Here is a 15,424-nt window from a genome sequence, read left to right as displayed (position 1 = left end):
TTTCATATTAGAGATTTGGTCTGCTTTTGCTCGTGATTATTGAAAAAGAATTCTACCCATATTACAGTACACTTCAAAAAACAAAAGAATACAAAGCCGGGCGTGGTGGTGCACGCCTGTAATCCCAGCACTCAGGAGGCTGAGGCAGGAGGATCGCTGTGAGTTCGAGCCCAGCCTGAGCTACACAGTGAGTTCCAGGGCAGTCTCAACTACATACTGAGACCCTGTCTCAAAAAACAAACAAACAAATAAATGAATACAGATTTAATCAAGTTATGAAATTTTCATAAGTCAAATTTGCTAGCTGCTGAGGACCTACTCAAACTGGGCCAACTGAAAGCATCATCCTAGCTGCAGATGGCCTTTCATTGTAGCAATCTTTTGTTTTTCATTCTTAAGTGCAGCATAAAGAAATCAAAGCCCACAGTAAGTTTAACAAGGACCGTTTTTCTTCAGTTGCAGACATCTGTAGGGAAAACTTATCATAAGACCTTGGCAACTGAGCAACAAGTAGAACTCCCACACGGGCTGAATGCCCAGGACCCAACTGGAGAGGCGCCCCCAGGCCATCCCATATCCTGTTCAACCGGGACTGCAGAGCCAGCTGGGCCGACACACATCAATTTGGCTTAAAGCAACAGAAACCTAAGAATACTGACAAAAAAAACAAAACCAAACAGTAACGAAAAGGTAAAAACAAAACAAAAAAACCCAAAAAACACAAACCCACAGATCATTATGGGAAGCACACTTTCCTCCAGAGAGGAGTTACGCCAGAGCCATACCATAAACACACCTAATAGCGGAGGAAATACTCCATGACACCAAAGAATGTGATATAAAACTCCAATACTTGGTTTCAAGCTATAAATAAGTTTCAGGTTTTTATATTTCACAATTTAAATCTTTTATTAGAGTCCACAGTCTGCTAAATAAAAGCAGTAACAAGATATTTCACAAACTATTATACAATTTAAGACTCATGAATTTAATTTCATAAAAAATTAGGTGCATATTCATTCTAACCTAAAAACGCTGTTTTTAATGGTCTGAAATACATTAATCTATAACACTCAGTTCCAACACAAAAATAACCCTATCAGCTTTTTTTTAAAAACATGTTTTACAACAAAAAGTTTGTACTCTTAAATCAAATAGACCCACAGACTAATTCAGCATGTAAAAAATAATTTTACAAAAACCCAAGGTAACACTTTCAGATCCACTTTTATTCTTTTTTCTTCTTCCCATACAGAGCTTCTCCACACACATTTCTTGCAGCCACAATCACTTCATGTTGGCCAGGTACCATTTTACCCCAGAACTTTGTCGGCATCAAAATGAGTTAACCAGTGTTAAATCCATGAAATATTTACACTGCACAGCACATTAAGCTTTAGACACTTGGCAATTAAACCACATTTACAAAAGAGGACAAGACCCCACCCACGCGCTCGGGATCAGTGTTCACCGCTCCCTATCCGGCGACTGGACACTGGTTCGAAGGGCAGCAGAGCAGCAGGCAGTTACTTCGGAGGACACTGAACACTGGGATCTGGAAGTGCGCTACACGCTGTCGCCCAGGAGAGGCAGCGCCATCTTTTTCCTAGGTGGTCTCAGAATTCTAGAACGGCAGGTCCAGCGGACACAAAACGAAGACGGACGATGCAACATTTATCCCGCGGAGACATCCTACCCTGGACTATGTGCGAGCTGTGATTTTGAACGCAACTCTTCCCAAAAACTTGTCACGATCGTCCTCATTTCTTAGGTTCCTTGACCCCTCAATTTTGCACTCGACTGTCACTTCTTTCTTGGTGCTGTTGGATTCAAAAGAGACCTGGACAGCAACCAATGGCTGTAGATAGCCCACCTGACAAATAAAGGAAAACACATTAATGCAGATTCTATAGCAGCTTCATCTGCACTTCGTCAGGAGTTAGTTTACAGTAAAAATTGTGTTTCTTTTCTCTAAGAATGTTTCTGGTTTATACAGTGTTCTGTCTACTTTGAAGATAATGATACAGTGTATTATTATTCTATTATGAAATTTTAAGTTTTCTTCATTAAATCATTAATTAGATCCACCCAGGGCCTTTGCACTGAGCTACAGCCTCAGTTCTTTATCAGGTGGGACTTGAACTTGTGATCCTCCTACCTCAGCCTTCTTCAGTGCTGGGATTACAGGTGTACGCTCTGACCGGCTCCCTACTTATTTTAATTGATGAAAGTGGGTAAGACTCAATTTTCCTGTGAGCACTGTTTGAAATACATTCCACCAACTGTGATTATGCTGTTATTGTCTAGATAGTCTACGGTATAATCTTGGTATGAACTTTCCCTTGTAGTCAAGCACTCTTTAATAGAAGGTTTCTACTCTTCCCACCAGGTGAAAAGCTTTGAGTCAGGCTGGCCTAGAAGCTGCTGTGTTGCTCAGGCTGGCCCTAAGTTCTTGATTCTCCTGCCTCAGCCTTCAGAGTGCTAGGATTACAGGCGTGTGCCACCATGGTTAGCAAAGGCATTTTAATTTCTATTGTGTTGTGACAAAAATGTGTCAATTACTAACACATTTATACCTTCTTTTTTTGTAGTATAGGAAACTGAACTCAGGGCGCTTCCACTGAGCTTTACTTTTATTTTTACTTTAAGATAGGGTCTTAACAAGTTTCCCAGGCTGGGCTTGAACTCGGTACTTGGTACTAGAGGCTGGGTAATGTGTATGCACCACCAGCACATTTCTACTTTATGGAACCTAAAAGATGTGACTATTTTTATGACAATTTCATGTGTGTTTGAGGATTATATTCACTATGATTTTCATTACTAAGCTTGATAAATATTCCTAAGAGTACCCAACTGGTTATTTTATTTAGCTTTATAACCCATATACAGTACAATAAGGATACAGACATACATGCATTTACATATAAAACTTGGTGTGAATATACTCAGAAGCTTCACTGTGGTTTTTAAATATAATTCCTCACTAAAACAAACGGGTAATTTCACAGATGGCATAAAAGAAAAGTAAGATGAACGTGGAGAGAGTTAGTGTGGTGGCCCATGCTTATAATCCAGCAGGAGGATTGCCAAGAGTCTGAGGCCAGCCTGGGCTACACAGTGACATGCTAAGTTCAGAAATCGGTGCCAACTACACAGTGAGACCCTGTCTTAAAACAGAACCTAGAGTACCCCGCAGTGCCATCTTGAGTTGAGCTGTTGTAGCTCCCAATGCCCTGAACCGATTTAAAATATTTACCCTGTACAGTGACTTTAACTCTGGGAAAGAGCCAGGAGCTGCCGCGTCAGGTCCGGTGAATAAACACAAGAGTGTCCCAACGCTTTCTAAGCCTTCTTTGCCTCTGCAGTGGTTATGTAGCAGCGGCACTCACTGCATTTGCGATCACGCCTCATAAAGATGCTAAAGAAACAGGGGATCCGGAACTGCTTCAGAAAGCGGCGGGAATGACGAGCTAAGTCCATACTTCAGAGCGGCCGTCTACCGGGGCTTAATGGCAACGCTCCATGTTATTGACACGCACCATTTCATCGACCTTCGCAGATCTCAAGTCTGCAGACTGAGTAGCTCCAGATCAGCGGTAACCTCTACTGAGAGCTGTGTGTTAGCTTTGTAACTTAGTCTCATTTGGTTCGGGAGGAAATACATATATGGAAAATGTGAAGACAAAGGAGGTAAAATAATGAAATTTGAGAAATCTGGTGAAGGGCTTAAAGATAACTTTCTACTATTCTAGCAGTTTCAAGTATGAAATAATTTCAAAGAAAAAAGTTAAAAGCACATATACATCGTGATCCAAATTTTGATTCTTATATACGTATTTTAAGAAAAATTACAAAGAAATTGCACTACAGTATTGTTAAAACTGGGTAATGAGTTTTCTTCAGCATTTTTCTATTATCTCTAAATATATAGATACTAATTTGTAATAAAAGGAGTCTATAGTGGCTGGGCATGGTGGCGCACGCCTGTAATCCCAGCACTCGGGAGACCAAGGCAGGACGATGGCTGTGAGTTCGAGACCAGCCTGGGCTACATAGTGAGTTCCAGGTCAGCCTCAACCCCACCCCCCAAAAAAGGAGTCTATGGCTATATCACCCTGAACGCACCCAATGTCATCTATAATAAAAGAGGAAATGATATTTTGAAAATAATTATAATTTCATTTGTCTTGTTGGATTCTATTTTTTTTGCAGTACTGGAAATTGAATTCAGGACCTTGAGCTTACGAGACAGGCATGATGCCACTGAGCTACATCCCAGCTGGGTTTTCTTGTTTGTTTATTTTTTGAGATGGTCTCCCTAAGTACTTCAGCCTGGCCTTCAACTTACTATGTAGCCCGCACTGGTCTTGAATCACTGAGATCGTCCTGCCTCAGCCTCCTGAGTTTTGGGATCACAGGTGTGTACCACCTCACCTGCCTCTATGTTTTGTACATTAAATGTGGATCTCTACTTGTTCATATCGTTCTTTTTAAAACCAAAATAGGTCATACACAAAATTATAGGGATGTCTCTACCTATTGCAGACAGGTGATACACTTCAGTATTCCAAAAGGTTAAGTAACAGATAAGAACTTCTAAATACTTACATGCAGTTTCTTTCCATAATATGGAAAATACTTAAGGTCTATGATTCCATGATTAGGATAAGTTGATACAAGTGCTATGTTTTCATCCTAAAGTTGAAAGCAAAAGAAAACCTTTTAGGTCACAACAAAGAATTTTTAAAATTGTGTTTATAATGAAAGCAGTAGTAATTATTAACAGTGTGGAGAAACTACAATGCTGTTCCAACTATATTAAATAGTGCTAAGAGACTTACTCGTTTTTACGGTATTACATGACTAAACTCTTTGACACAATTATATTTCCCAGTACAAAAGAACTCTTCACTAGAGTCCCTGCTCATTTACACCGAGTCCCACTCCTGTAACTGCCCCACGCCAGCCTTTGCACACCGATGACAGGAACACCCCAGTAGGTTTGGAATTATATTTTTCTGAGATGAATGAAAAAATTGTGCTGCCAGACTGGAAAGCAGATTCAGGCTGCAGAGATAAGGCCCCCAAAGCCGTAGTATCTGTAAGCTGAGATGAAGCTGTGGTGCATCTGACAGGAAAGCTGCTGCACATCACTGTGAATAAAATGATTTCTACCTGCGTGCGTATGGTGCTGGGGTGCAAACCCAGAGCCTCACGCACGCTGAACATACGCTCTTCCTGAGCTGTATCTGCAGTCCATTAACTCCGACGTCTGGAAACACAAGGGAAATAGCACAGCAAAACTGTGCATCCATCCAAAAAGTCTTACTTTCGGCTTACTTTACTTCACAATCATGAAGTACCACGTGCGCAGGGTAGGAACGAGAAATCACACAGGCAGCAGAGAACAAAGCACGGTGATAGCCTCACCCTCCACGAGGGCTAAGTTCTAATAACCCAGATCCAAGCACATGCAGAGGATACAGGACGAGGAGAGACTCTAGAAGTCACTATTCACATGGTAAATCCCACCCTCCCATTTGCAATGTTTGGTGGTCCAAGGTACAGCTCAGCACAGAGCATGTGCCTGAGGGCCTGATTCCATCCCCAAGGTAAAAAAATAGGGAGAAGAAGAGGGAGAGATATTTTTATTATATTTCAGGAAAAAACTCAACACTGATGTTTTCTGCATTAACTGCTTTTGTTTACCCTATTTTACCTTAACATACGAACTTTATTCGCAGACAGAGATATTCCCCAAAATGAAATTTTCTTTGAGTAATGGTTTATTGAGCACATCACCTGTGTCTCCTGCCAGAAGCCACATTTACAATGACGGTATCTATCCCATAAGCTTGGCAAGGTTTCTCCTAAACTTGTGTTTTATTCCTCTAGTGCAAGTATACGGTGAGAAATCATGCAATAGTCAAACAAGTAGTTGAATAATGAGGTACTTTGGGGGAGCACACAAGTCATAACTGAAGTATACAAACACTACCACACTGGAAAAGATGAGCAACTCTCAATCAGGCCACTGAGTGCCACTGAAAACAAAATGAAGTTTAACAATCAACTTGTTTCTTCATACATCTTCACATGCGAAGGACTTGAAGCACACATGGCAAATGTTCTAAGTAATGGTTATCATCACTGGGTGGTATTTACTGATGTTTTTCTTTACTACATTTTTCTAAATTTTCTTAAATGAGCATGAAATACTGACAAAAATGAGTGACAGAGACATTATATCCTTTGCAGCAATCATCTTTAACGGCATGTCATGATCCATATGTCTGTATTTTCAGGATCCATCTCCTGCAGTTTGGACACACGGAGCCCACGTTCTTGTCGCTTTCAGAAGCAGGCTGGAGTCCTCTTTTAAGTCTCTAGTTGTGGTGTTGTGACCAATGTCCTGAACTGACTCAAAACATTACCTTTCAAGGTCACTTTGACTTTGGACAAAAGCCAGAAGCCACAGTGTCAGACCCGGTCAGGAGGATGAGGACACACTGTGAGGTTTTCATGAGCCCACCCTGCCAATGGACGGCATCTGGCAGCAGCATATACACTGCATTTCTGCTCAGACCTTGTAAAGACACGAAAAAGGGCTTCCAGGGCTACGGAAATGCCAAGAATGATGGGATAAGTGTGTTCAAAGAAAGAGGGAGCATTTCGAAGGGGCTTACTGGCAATGTATCTGACTGTAACAGGTTTTTAATTCAAAATTCACTTTTTGCCCTACCTTCTCCCTCCCTGTTCTTCTCATTCTGACTTTATCCAAATTTCCTATAGATCTGACTGGCACAAACTGACCTGCCTCAGTCTGGCCACACAGGTACACTTCCACCCAGATGAGAAGCCACACACTTACTGGCTTTCTATTTTACTTTAAACCGTGAATACTCTAACATGACGGTACACACCTGTAATGCCAGCATTCTGGGAGGCCGAGGCAGGACGGTTACAAAGTTGAACCCAGTATATAGACAACTTAGCAAGAATCTGCCCCAAATTAAAAATGGGGGTGGGGAGAAGCAGCGAAGATGTGGTTCAGTATAAAGGCCCTGAATTCAATTCCCAGCACTGAGGGTGGGGTGGGGGTGGGGGGAACACTTCAAAGGACACTAATGCACAAGTTCTTAAAGTGTAGACCCTAGGGCAGCAGCACCAAAACCACCTGGAAATTAGTGCAAATGCAGATTTGGGGCCTAGCCTGACCCATGAGTTAGAAGCCATGGGAATCAGGACCCAACAAACCCAAGGAAGTGCAGATGCATGAACATGTTTACAAACTAATAAACAATTCCTGTCCAAATGAAAAATGTACTTGTGCTGAATTAGGTTTCTCCCCCCACAACTTTATTTTAAAAAATTAATTAATTAATTAATTAATTGGTTTTTTTGAGACAGGGTTTCACTATGTAGTTGAGAATGACCTGGAACTCACTATGTAGCCCAGGCTGGTCTCGAACTCACAATGATCGTCCTGCCTCAGCCTCCCGAGTACTGGAATTAAAGGCATGCACCACCACGCCCGGCTTCCCCCACAACTTTAACTGGTTTCAATGCAACAATTTCAGTAAAACATCAGCCATACAATTGGAGCCAAATGTTAATGTGCAGCACAAAGATAAAATTAAATTCAGAAATTAATTTCTCCTCAGAATTCTTACCCATCTTTTTTATATTTGTCTTAGATGCATTTGCAGCATGGAGAGAAAACAAAAGAAGTTATGAGATGAAAACTGTATAGCATTCTGGGCGGGGGAAAGGGATAGGAAGAAAACAATGCCTCTGCCTTAAGGAAAATGTACCATACTCCATTAACTCTCAGATGGCACCAATTTATGTACTATTAATAAAGAAAAAAAGTCTTGATACAGTAGTAAGACACCTGCAAATTATCCCAATTTCAGTACTGCTAAGAAGGAAGAAAAAGTGAATATCAGAACTGAGGAAACATGGTATATGTGGATACAGGGCAATGTGTACAAAAATCAGACATGGAAAATGTCTTCAGTGTTGTTAGGAAAGTGAAAGGATATTCCCGAAAAGTTTGGTGAAACTGTATTCTATGAATAACCTTATAAAGTACGGTACTTAAAAACTTGAGCAGGGAGGAAAAAACATGACAAATGTCAATAGTCTTTTAAAGCATTCTAAGAAGTACACCAAAGCATTACAGAAGTTATTAAATACTAACCTTAGAAAGACAGTCTATCCTTGGTGATCCTTCAGGCTTTAAACCAATTATCTAAGGTAAAGAAACACTGATTAATTTAAATGTCACATATGTTGTGCAACAGAACCTGCCTTCTGTTGTTAGGGAGCAGTGGCAGAGGGGTTGAGATAGCACTATTCTTTGGATTAAACCCAGTTATATCTGTCTTTTTAATTATCTTTTAGACATTAAACGGAGCTTTCCAATATAGTAACTTTACAATTCACTGTTTTGTTGCTATACTGAAGAAACTGAGAAAATAAAACAGTTGCACAGTTACCCTTGAAATAAATAGAAAACCTTAAAAATCTAATTATTTATAGGATAATTTATTTCATGTAATAAGAACTACAGAAGCAGAACATGACAAGCTATTCTTTTTGTCTCATTTTTTAAAGACAGGGTCCCACTATGTAGTTCAGGCTGTCCCCAAACTTGTAGTGATCCTCCTGCCTCAGCCTCCCAAGTGTTGGGATTACAGTGTGCACCACCATACCTGGCTGATTCTTTAGGGCAGTGTTTTAGGTCACAATTCCTATCATGTTTCCATAAGGCTCCCAGAGCCTCTCCATGTTTCATAGCTATCTGCCCCACAGATACACATACTGGGAAGAACCCTATTCTAAGACTCTCACATCACCATTTAATTCCATGGGGGTAAGGCTACTTTCATGTATGCAGTTATTATAACTCTGTAACAGATACAGTAGGGTACCTCAGTTCACAAACACAACTCTCTCCACAATTCTGGCCACAAATCAAACTGGTTGAGAACTGAATCAAATTTCTCTGTAAGGTCAACATTGAACCTCACCACTGAATTTGATTCCGTTCTTGTCCAACTCAGTTTGCAACCAGTATCTTGGAAAGAATCAAGTTTGTGAACCAAGGTGTGTTCATCCATCCATTTTATGAGAGGATTTTCTGGCATTCTAAATTTATACGCAGTTTATTTGTGATATGGAAACTCCTTATTTAGCAGCGCCAACTGCAGAAGATCCAAGCTTTCCTTTTAGGAGGGATCAGAGTAATTTGCTTGTCAGAGACAGCTTCAGAGTATATGAACTCAAAATTGAGAGGTCTACCTATATAAGAAATTAAATTTTCTAAGTCAGTAACCAGAAGTGGCCTCATTCTTCAAGGGCTTAAACAGCCTCAAAAAGATAACCTGTAAGAGAACAACTCTGGAGCACAACCTTTAAGTAGCAGCAAGGCACAAGGGAGTGATCACTTCACTACCCGGCAGCCTCTCCTCTGCTGAGTTGACTCATTCACCAGAACTGTCTGGCAGAGAAAGAACATAGGCTTCTCCCTGTGCTAACAGTGCCATACCTCAGATACTACTTCTACTAAATGGCAAAACGCCACTGCCCTGGCTGCAGTTGCAACACTCCCTTGAGCTCACTGGAATGTGATTTAATTTCAATCTCTACTATTTAAATACATATATAAAACTCCGCTTTGCTATTATTCAAAAAGTTATAGCCTTTAAGCGATCCCCCAACGAAATGAGATAACATTTAATAAGGAAAGCATTAACTCAACCTAAATGATCTAAAAATAATTATCAATCTCTCAGCAGAGGACACTGGAAATGCGGAGCAGCAGAGGTACAGTATATACGTACTCTATTCATTTTCACAAGAATACAAGGTTGTCCTTGGGAATAGCCAAAATCAGGATCATTTCTACCACTGCATGCTTGAAGTAAGGTATCAGGAAACTGACATGAAACATAATCTGGACCCTTCTGTTCAAAAAGTACTCCATCAGTACAGTTGGCAAGACTCTTCTGTTCTTCTAAAGAATATGCTAAAAAGGAAACATGCAGTGTGATTGTAAAAGATGATGAATATTTCTCTCATAATAGCCCCTCCCTCACTTTAAATACACTAACCACGTTGTTCTTGTCACTTTTGGAAATAGTTCTGGAGTGTCTCTAGTTGCACTGTTGTGGCTGCCTTAATGTCTTGAACTAATTCAAATTGTTTATTTGGGGAAGAGCTGAAAGTTGCATAATGCTCGATTCAATGAATAAGGTGGACGAAGACACACTGCAATGTTTTTATTTTTGTTTGTTTGTGTGAGACAGGGTCTTACTATGCAATTGAGACTGACCTGGAACTCACTATGTAGCCCAGGATGGTCTCAAACTCACAGCGATCCTCCTGCCTCAGCCTCCCGAGTGCTGGGATTACAGGCATCTGCCACAATGCCCAGCTTCACACTACAATGTTTTTATTTGACAGAAATTGCCACACACATTTAATCAACAAGGGGTAATCAAAGAGAGTGAATATTAAACAAAATTATTATAATAAGACTCATTAATACTAATATGTTTACAATAAGGCCATACTTCATATGTCTTGCTGCAGGGTGTTTCAAACCAGTGGGAATGTGCTAATCCCCTCAAAATACTCCTCTCTCACTTTGAACTCACTTATCCCGTTGTACTTGGAATCTGTTTTTTACTGTCATAAGTTTAACAACAAAATATTATACAGTCACCATATTTTTAAATCACCCCTTATATACACTGGATCAACCAAAAAAAGATATTACTAAGCACAACCAGAAATACATCATCCTCTGGACAATGTTCTTCAAAGACAAAACTAGCAACACTAACTACCAGGTAACATTAAAAAAAGAGTTTTAGGTTTGTTTCTTTAACTTTTAAGATCTATCCAGTGCTTTAAAGTCTAATGCATTTCCAAGTCATGCGAGCTCTACCCTACAGTCTTGTTTCAAAAAGCAGTCTGAACCGGGGATTTAATTCAGTGGCACCAGGCCTGCCTTGCAAGCACAAAGTCCTGAGTTCGACTTCTGATACAAAAAAAAAAAAATTTAGATAAAGCAGTCTGAGTACCCTTTAAAAATGTGAGTCAAGCTGGGGATTTAGCTCAGTGGTTCCGCCACCTGCTTCACAACTGTAAGGTCCTGAGTTCAATCTCTGGCACCAAAATAAAGTGAGTTACATCATATTATTCTCCGCTTAAAACTCTTGATCTTGAGCCACGCTAGGTGGGACATGCCCATAATCCTAGCTGAAGCAGGACTGCTCTGAGTTGAAGGCCAGCCTGGGTTACAGAGTAAGACTGTCTCAAAACACCAAAATCAGCCCAGTAAAAAATAACGGTGCCCCGATCTTAGCCAGGGGTAGCGGTGCACACTTGTTAACACAACTACTCAGGAAGCTGAGCAAAGAAGATAGCAAGTTCAAGCCCAAACTGGGCAACTTAATGAGACCTTGCCTCAAAAAACTAATAGGAGGGGGTTGGGGATTTAGCTCTGGTGCTGCCACCTGCCTTGTAAGCACAAAGTTCAATCCCCAGTACTACACACGCGCGCGCGCACACAAACACACACACACACACACACACACACCCGCTGAAAGGAGGACAAGGGATTTAGCTGAGTGGCACAGCACTTGCCAAGCAAGCGCAAGGTGGAGTTCAATCCCCAGCAGGTTGGGGAGTGTATCAAAAAACTAAAAGGGGTGGAGTGGTAGGGATGTAGCTCAGAGGTCCCTGTGTTCAGGCCCCAGAACTGCAAACATACCCTCCCCAATCTCATTATAAAAGCCAAAGAATTTAACTGCCATTTAAGGACTTATTAATCTGGTCTTTAGGGTTTTTATGGTTTTTTGAGACAGAGTCTCACTATGTAGTCGAGACTGACGCCCAGGCTGGTCTTGAACTCACAGCGATTCTCCTGCCTCAGCCTCCTGAGTGCTGGGATTACAGGCGTGAGCCACCATGCCCGGCTTTGGTCTTTAGTTTTAATTACCGCAATCAATTAATTAATTTGGTACCACAGACTGAATCCAGGGTCTTTTCACTGAGCTACATCCCCAACTGTACTAGTTTTTTATTTTGGGGCAAGGTCTTGCTAAGTTGCCCAGGCTGGACTTGCCATCTCTGCCTCAGAGGGCCAGCACTAAAGGTGCCCAGCTGCAGCCTGGTCCTTCCTCAGCGCCCTGACCTCAGCCTCCTACTCTTCTCCCATGCTTCACTACATCCAGCACCTCTTGCTTCCTTGGTGAACCATGAACTGATCAAGCACAGCAAAGCTTAGCGCACCTGCACCTACTGCTGCCTTTGTGGAGATTTCCAAGGCTAGTCCCCTTCAATAATCTGGGGCATGGAAGTCTTCCTAGTCCATCCTTTTAAGCCTGCAACCCCTCCCACCTCTCTCTACCTCCTTTCTCTGCTTTATTTTCCTCCTCAGCACTTATTATTATGTATTACAGAAATATACTACAAGCTCCATGAAGAAAGGATTTTTTCTTTTGTTCGTGTATTTAGCTGTCAAAACAAGAGGTTTATGAAGATAGCTAGATGATAATGTGGGATGAGAAGAGATTTAGGGTTACGGTAGGAAGGAGGTGAAGACTGACAAGTTGACAGGAAGATTCCAATGAAGGATAGCAAGACGACATTTTCATGAGAAGGGATAGTCAACAGTATGTTTCTGAGCTAGAGGGACAAGAGCCAAAGCAACTGTGGTGTAGGGTGCCTCAGATGAGAGGAAGAGGAGCTTCCCTGTGAGGAAACTGAATTCTCGCCTATGTACTACTTTTTTTTTTTTTGAGACAGGGTCTCACTATGTAGAGTTGAGACTGACCTGGAACTCACTATGAAGCCCAGGGTGGTTTCGAACTCACAGCGATCCTCCTGCCTCAGCTTCCCAAGTGCTGGGATTACAGGTGTGCACCACCAAGCCCAGCTAATGTACTTCTTTATTTCTTGGAGCAAGCAAGGAATCACGTTGAATGAAAAAAGACAGGGAAAAGGTAAGGGGTGAGAGGCCTGAGAGACTTAGGTAGAGAATGACAATCATCCCTTCAAAACCACAAGAAAGCCAGTGTGATTGCCAGGCCACCAGGCACGTCCAACTGAGAGAAGTGAGCAGGTAATTAGTGCTGGCAATTGTGTTTTCAACAGCACTGTGGCTCAGCATAGGCTCAAAGGACAAGAAGTTCCATCCAGAAGCCATGTGATGTTTATCCACGAGAGAGTTCTGCAACAAGTGATCAACAGAGAGGCCAGGAATTTTTTGTTTTGTTTTGGTACCAGGGATCAAACTCGGGACCTTGTGCTTGTGAGGGAGGCACGACACCACGGAGCTGAACCCCTGGCCCCCAGGATATCTTTTTTAGTACCGGATATCAAACTTGGGACCTTACACTTGCAAAGCAGGTGGTGGAACCACTGAGCTAAATCCCCAGCCCCAGAGAGGCCAGGATTTTAAAGTACCAGTAAAGGTAAAAATTAAATAAAAAGCCATACAATGAATAAGATAAGAGGGGCTATTGGGGTGGGAGCTGAGATACAGTAAAAGAATTAGCAACTAGAAGCCCTACCGAATAATACGAAGTTGAATAGGCAAGCTAGAGGGGCAGAAGCTTGCTCAGTCAGTGATTCTGATAGTGCAGCCTCCCTGTTCTAAGGAGCAACGTAACTGTAGGTGTGTGTGGCTGCGGAGATGATTAAGTATAGGTCAGGGTGTTTGATGATTATTCATGTGATTATTATCATTCACATGAACAGTCAGGCTAGGCAAAACAGGAGAAAAATTTGGGCCAGGGCTAGTAAAGAGCAGTTCAAATTGGAAAAACTTGTAACTAATTCAGAACGTTAAGAATCTGACACAGTCAGTTTTAAAATGATAAATATCCCCAATCCCCATACAAATATTACAACAAATGCAAAAGATCCAAATACCATCTAACCAGGTATCTTACTTACTTGATTTCCATCCCCAGCACTGAAAAAAATAAAACAAAAAAGCTCCAAGGTATCATTTTCTATAAGACAAATTTGCTTGATTAGTCAAATACTTTCAGGTGTTTTGTTTTGCTTGTATGAGACAAGGCAGTCCAGGGGGGGCTTTGAACTCACTGTATATCTAGCCAGGCTGACCTCCAATTCATGATCCTCCTGCCTCAGCCCTCCCCCAACATTAAAATATCAGGTGTTTGCCACCACATCTAACCACTTTCCATTTTAATGCAGACATAAATGGTACGTCTCCGCAAACCTAGTATACTTAACGCACAGATTAAAAAAAAAATCAAATTAACTTTCAATCCACCTTAAGATTCCATATGCCTTTTCAAAATTTAGAATATTCTTACAACTGGGCCAGGATGTAGCTCAGCAAAGCTGCACCTGCTTGGAAAGCGCAAAGTTCTGAATTTGATCCTCAGTAAGGGAGTAGAGGTGGGGTAGGGATGATATTCTTACAACTGATCATAACTTGGTGCTAGGTTCTAGAATTAAAATATTTTACCTTACTCCAAGAAAACATACTTACACTTTAGAAACTTCTTAAGGTCTTTAATGTACCCGTCATAGGAACTTGGATCAGACATACTAAATGTATATTCCAATGCAGTCACTGGTTTTGGAAAAACCATAAGTCCTAAAAACAGATAAAAAAGGGGAAATTAACTATATCAAATCCCCTCTTTCCTTTTCCTTACTCTTATCCCTAAAATGCAGGTCTCAGTAGCTAACATGGAAAACTGTGTTCACAGACATGCTAAAATTATCAACAACTTATTTCTATTTAAATATTAAAATGAAGACATAAATAAATAAAAGGTTATATATCTCCCCTCCTGGCTCAGCTCCTCTCTTGACCCTTTGCTTCTTGACTGCCATGAGGTGAGCAGCTTTTCCTTTGCCACACTGTTCTCCTTGAGGCCAGACAACTATGGACTGAAATGTGAGCCAAAATAAACCTCTTTCGTTGTAGGTTTTGGGTATCAAGTATTTTGTTTGTCCCAGCAAAGAGAAAAGTGACTAAGAAAAGTGTCCTCTAAGTTTGATTATTTCACTTAACTATAATTGGTATTCCTTAAAAAGAAGCAACTTACTTTGCTCTTTTTATATTCATTTTTCAACCAAGTAATATTTTTAGGTCTTGCCAATTTGAATTAAGGTACAGAAAAAATTTTTAGCAAATCAGTCTAAACACTGTCATTCAAATTACAATTATATGGAAACATTCATAAGATAGCTTGCCTCATATTCTTTCAATAGTTAGCATTTTTCTATCATTAAAATGTGTTTTTCGAGCCGGGCACAGTGGCGTATGCCTGTAATCCCAGCACTTGGGAGGCTGAGGCAGGAGGATTGCTGTGAGTTTGAGAACAGCCTGGGCTACATAGTGAGTTCCAGGTCAGTCTAG

The 15,424-nt window shown here is 41.0% G+C and overlaps 1 protein-coding gene across 2 annotated transcripts in view; it reads right to left on the bottom strand.

The window, feature by feature from the left end:
• Positions 1-1,208: 1,208 nt before the first annotated feature.
• The window catches only part of Atp1b3 (ATPase Na+/K+ transporting subunit beta 3), a 29,960-nt gene continuing 15,744 nt past the window's right edge, over positions 1,209-15,424 (bottom strand). For both annotated transcript variants that reach the window (XM_033759447.1, XM_010608196.2), the window contains exons 3-7: positions 14,546-14,653; positions 9,852-10,036; positions 8,207-8,257; positions 4,612-4,698; positions 1,209-1,873 (exon numbers count right to left, since the gene is read on the bottom strand). In XM_033759447.1, the coding sequence (XP_033615338.1) occupies positions 1,703-1,873; positions 4,612-4,698; positions 8,207-8,257; positions 9,852-10,036; positions 14,546-14,653 (602 nt within the window). In that variant the 3' untranslated portion in view covers positions 1,209-1,702. The remainder of the gene's footprint in view (positions 1,874-4,611; positions 4,699-8,206; positions 8,258-9,851; positions 10,037-14,545; positions 14,654-15,424) is intronic.

This window comes from Fukomys damarensis, unplaced genomic scaffold (assembly GCF_012274545.1).
Source record: "Fukomys damarensis isolate Sample0158 unplaced genomic scaffold, DMR_v1.0_HiC HiC_scaffold_37, whole genome shotgun sequence".
In the NCBI taxonomy this organism is placed as follows: domain Eukaryota; kingdom Metazoa; phylum Chordata; class Mammalia; order Rodentia; family Bathyergidae; genus Fukomys; species Fukomys damarensis.
This window is presented reverse-complemented; position numbering and strand designations above follow the sequence as displayed.